This window comes from Rattus rattus, chromosome 5 (genome assembly GCF_011064425.1).
Source record: "Rattus rattus isolate New Zealand chromosome 5, Rrattus_CSIRO_v1, whole genome shotgun sequence".
In the NCBI taxonomy this organism is placed as follows: domain Eukaryota; kingdom Metazoa; phylum Chordata; class Mammalia; order Rodentia; family Muridae; genus Rattus; species Rattus rattus.
Genome location: NC_046158.1, coordinates 70,077,431 through 70,082,877, shown reverse-complemented (window position 1 = coordinate 70,082,877; position 5,447 = coordinate 70,077,431). Strand labels below are relative to the sequence as shown.

The 5,447-nt window shown below is 36.2% G+C and overlaps 1 protein-coding gene across 1 annotated transcript; it reads right to left on the bottom strand.

Annotated features, from left to right (window-relative positions):
• Positions 1–4,273: 4,273 nt before the first annotated feature.
• Positions 4,274–5,185, bottom strand: LOC116900403 (olfactory receptor 4C11-like). The gene has a single exon (XM_032902148.1). The coding sequence runs from the start codon at positions 5,183–5,185 to the stop codon at positions 4,274–4,276; it is 912 nt and encodes a 303-aa protein (XP_032758039.1).
• Positions 5,186–5,447: the final 262 nt, after the last annotated feature.

Here is a 5,447-nt window from a genome sequence, read left to right as displayed (position 1 = left end):
AGATCATGATATCTTCATTTAAACTTCCGTGTTATCTGTTTCCTCAAGAGCCTGCCAAAAATGATGTTCACAATGCAAAAGTAATGAGAAACAATTTATTACTCAATCCTCTTGTGAATTTTATGGCTAAAATATACTTTCAATTCTTTTTAGTAGCCACTCTCTGAGCATTTTTTCTCTAGAGACCAGTACTATTTTCAAATCTAGAAAGGCTTAAGAAATTCTTCTTTTGTCTAATTTCCTCCTCTATAAAACACTAATTTTTATTAGTTGTTATAAAAGGAAATAAACTGTTCTTCATTCTGTGAATAATTTGTGTGGTAAATAACAAAAGAACAGACATAAGATATGCACATTGTATCAAAAGACTTTGCTACTCTGGCTGATAAATAAAACTAAAACTTCATCTGTGAAAAGTGATATATAATCAAAGATAAAGAAGAAAAATCTTATCAAAAACGATTGACAGAAAAAGAGCAAAATCAGTACACATAAATATACTATATATTACATATCCATTTAATTATACATATTTACATACATATATACATATGTGTGTTTGTATATTGTCTATACATACGTCTATAAAAAGTTATGAAAATGTATGGGTACATATAGTATTGTCATGTTTTCAGTTCAAAATTTTCTCAACAGCATGATGTTCTACTTCATGATTAACTAAGTCACTAGTAGAGCAAAACCTGAGCTGATATCTATAAACCCTGTGCTAAAAGTAACCCCTTAATAATAGGAAGAAATTCTTTCAGAGGCAAAACATTATATCTTGTGATAATCTGATGTAATGGGTGGTTTTTTTCTCATGAAGGAAATTCCTTAAAATTCAGAATAAATCCTTCAATAACTAAAGGAATTACCTGTAAACAGCCAATTTCACTGGGCTCATCCTTCCTCAGGCAGGTACAACAAAAATGACTTCTGATTCAGACTCTCAACCTAGTTAGGTTGCTTACAGTAGGTTTTCACCTGACTAGAAGATAAAATTTAGTCAAGCTTCTTTGAAGAATGAAATTAAAACAAAGCTACTGTAAGGGCGGAGACATAATGAACTTCTTTTTTTCCTCCATCTTTATTTACTTGGGTATTTCTTATTTACATTTCGATTGTTATTCCCTTTTCTGGTTTCCAGGCCTGTGTCCGCCTAGCCCCTCCCACTCCCCTTCTCTATAGGTGTTCCTCTCCCCACCATCCCCCCATTACCGCCCTCCCACCAGCAATCATGTTCACTGGGGGTTCAGTCTTGGCAGGACCAAGGGCTTCCCCTTCCACTGGTGTTCTTACTAGGCTATTCATTGCTACCTATGCCGTTGTAGCCCAGGGTCAGTCCATGTATATTTTTATATTTTTGGTTGTGAGCCTAGCCTTTAACGGCTGAGCCATCTCTCCAGCCCAAGTCCATGTATATTCTTTGGGTAGTTGCTTAGTCCCTGGAAGCTCTGGTTGGTAGTCATTGTTGTTCACATGGGGTCTCAAGCCCCTTCAAGCTATTTCAGTCCTTTCTCTGATTCCTTCAACTGGAGTCCCATTCTCAGTTCAGTGGTTTAATGATGGCATTCATCTATGTATTTGCTGTATTCTGGCTGTGTCTCTCAGGAGAGATCTACATCTGGTTCCTGTTGGCCTGCACTTCTTTGCTTCATCCATCTTATCTAGTTTGGTGGCTGTATATGTATGGGGCACATGTGGGGCAGGCTCTGAATGGGTGTTCCTTCTGCCTCTGTTCTAAACCTTGTGTCCCTATTCCCTCCCAAGGGTATTCTTGTTCCCGTTTTAAAGAAGGAGTGAAGCATTTGCATTTTGGTCATCCTTCTTGAGTTTCATATGTTCTGTGCATCTAGGGTAATTTGAGCTTTTGGGCTAATATGCACTTATCAATGAGTGCATACCATGTGTGGTTTTCTTTGATTGGGTTACCTCACTCAGGATGATATTTTCCAGATCCATCCATTTGCCTATGAATTTCATATAATTGAGCTACCTGTAAATGACATTTTCCAAACTGTGGCTCTTCTTGCAAATTGTTTGATGTGGATCAGATTTCAAAATTCAGATGCCTACATTCATGATGTGTTGGAATTGTGGTAATGCAGCTGCCTTTGAATCATTTTTGTTTGTGTAAATAATACCACTATCATATCTCTGTAAGTAACGTCAGTAAAACTTCCATGGTATTCTTACATTTTATAACAGATTTTTTTTCCAAATTAAAATTTTCCATTTTGGAGGAAAACATGTTAAGTCACATGGTGTTAAAGGGTAAGTAAAATAGTTGTATAGTTTAATGCAGATTGTTGAAATGGAAGTAAGAGTATAGCCCAGTGGTAAGAGGACTGTGCTAGTAGAGATTTGTCTCTACAACCTCTCAGTTCTGGAAGCCATTTTAGGCTTCCTATGTGTATAGATATTTGGTGATTCTCAGATTTCTGACATGATTGAACACTGGTAGTCTCATAGACAACCCAAGCTATTAAGCATTGAGAAAGATAATAAATTTGAAAGGGTGGTTTTTCAGATGGCATACAATCTCAAACTAAGATATAAACAGTGTTAGAATTATAGTCTTTTAGGATAGATGACAATGTGCTTTAGTTAATGGACAGAATTGATGGACTGAGTGTTGAGTGTTCATATGTTTTATAAATGTAGAATGGTAATAATTGTACTCAACTTATATATAACTGAAAATGCTTTTGAACTTGACAAAAAGGGGGAAATATTGAGGTTTGCCCTGGAGTTATCTGTATTTTGATGCTAATTCCACTGCCCCAAGAATAGCTGCCTAGTCATGTATTGTGGACTCAAGTGACTTCACCAGAATCTTCTCCCCATTTAATTTTTAAAATACAGGTGAGGACAGGTACAGGATAGAAAGAGGCCTGTCATTGTTTGAAGGAAGAGGAGGAGACGGGAGCAGAGTAGGGATAGAGAGAGTAGATAGAGAGTGGACAACATAGAAGGTGACGTTAAGATTCGACTCTGTGTATTTACAGGTTGTTATTAGTGTTCTTAAGGGATGGATGGTACTGGGCTTTGTATGTTTAGGTGGGCAATTTTATCTTATCAATTGGGTCAAAGGTTATTGTGTTGTGTGTTCTTTCATGTGTAGATTTAAGTGGAGTGGAGTGTGGGGCAGCTGGTCTGGGCTACCACTGAGTTGAGATACATGTTTCTGGCATGGAAACCTGCCTTGGGAACTAAATGGGTAGAGAGATTGCTGATGGTTCAGACAGAGGCCTTCGGCAGTGTGATATGGGATGGAGCAGAGCAGGCAAGAGGCTTTGCTGACTGAGCATTAAGATATTCAGCAGAAACCATGGGGCACTGCTGTGTAGACCTAGTGGGGTAAAAAGACAGCATTTTATTTTTTATATTTTTACAACAATAAGTTCAGACTCAAGTGAAAGACTCCTTCTATCACCATCCTTAAGAGTTTCATTATCTTTTCAACATGGGTTGAGATATTGGATGTACTTTCAGATTTTTGCTCTACTTCAATTATATATTAATGTACATCACCCAGAGTGGCAAAAAGAATATGATTTATAGGATTTATAAGATCTTAGTTTGGCAAGATCAAAATTTGGTGTTGTATGATTTCATATGAGTAATCTTTATGAACATATTCAAAATAGACAGAAGTAAAATCTTTAAAGTAATTTATATATACTCTTTCACATAGTTATTTATCAATAAGTTATTTATCTTTTTTTATGTATGTGTGCATAATTAATTATTAAATTTATGGCTATGTATGAAATTGAATCAGAGTATGACTTTTAAAATATTTACTGCATGCATTTATTTATTATATATATTATTTATGTGCTCAACATGAAGTTTGAAGACAAATTACAGAAACTTATTTTCTCCTTTTTTTAAATGTTTTTTTACATTTACAAAATGAAATTTACACTTCAAATATTATCCCCTTTCCTCCCTTTCCCTTACCTCCTCTTCCCCTGTTTGTGTGAGGATGCTCCCACCCACCCGTGACTAAACAATCAATCAGTGAGTACACATGGAGGGAACTATTTTCTCTAACCATGTTGGTTTCAAGAACTGTACTCAAGTAATCAAGCTTGGTGACCAGCACATCAACCCATTAAGCCCAGATTTTTATGTCTACAGACATACATAAGAGATGTATCTTGATTACATACTTTCAGAAATATTATATATTTCCAGCCTATGAATTAAAATTTACTTCTTAAGGAACTTTAATAGAGAATCCTCCTATATTATTTATCAACTGAAGTCATCCTTTACCACACCATATTTTTTTCATGGCATTTTTTACTTCAGCATTTCTTAGAGTATAAATAAGAGGGTTTAGCAAAGGTGTCCCAATTGTATAAAACACAGATACCATCTTATCTATTGGGAAGGTGGTTGGTGGGCGAGTGTATATAAATATGCAGGGACCAAAAAATATAACCACCACGATGAAATGAGAAGTGCATGTAGACAAGGCCTTTCGTCTTCCTTCCACACTGTGGTTTCTGAGAGAGTATAAGATTACAACATAGGACATAAGAAGCACTATGAAACTTACCATGCATATGGCACCACTATTAGACACAACTAGCAAATTTATCACATAGGTATCCATGCAGGCAAGTTTCAGCAAGGGCTGCAAATCACAGAAATAGTGATCAATTACATTTGGGCCACAGAATGGTAATCTTAAGGCCAAGATAATCTGTGCTGTAGAGTGGATACAAGACCCTACCCAGGCAAGAATAATTAATAAACCACAGATACGTTGGCTCATTATAGTTGTGTACCTTAGAGGCTTACAGATTGCTACATAGCGGTCAAAGGCCATGAGGATAAGCACAAAGATCTCCATGCACCCAAAGAAGTGGGCTGCAAAGACCTGAGTCATACATTCATTGTAGGTAATAATTTTTTTCTGAAAGAGGGAGTCCACGATCAATCGAGGTGCTGTAGTTGTAGAAAAGCAAGCATCAGCAAAAGACAAATAGAAGAGGAAAAAGAACATGGGACCCCCAAGTGTCTGACTCATCTTAATGGTTATCACAATGAGAAAATTCCACAGTAATGTCATAAGGTAAAGAATCAAGAAGACTCCAAATATTGCCTTCTGTTTTTCTGGATCCCGTGTCAATCCAAATAGAATAAATTCAGTCACACTGTTGTTATGCATCTTATCAGTGGCTATAATAGATAAGAGGAGGGTGACAACTGTTTAACCTGCAGACAAAGAAAGGACATATTCGGATAAATGTCAAGAAATTGAAATCCCTTTTTCTACACCATAATTTTAGCTTTGCCTGCCTTAGTTATTAAATGCCCAAAGAATCTTTTCAAATTTCTACTTGAAGCTAACTGAACTTGGTAATAGCTATTACATTTGAGGAAGAAAAGTATGAATACTGTTCAGATTCTTGATTCCTCTTGATATTCTG

What these genes read in the sequence shown, in the direction of transcription:
- LOC116900403 (XM_032902148.1), bottom strand. Translation starts at nt 5,185, where the DNA reads ATGCATAACAACAGTGTGACTGAATTTATTCTATTTGGATTGACACGG.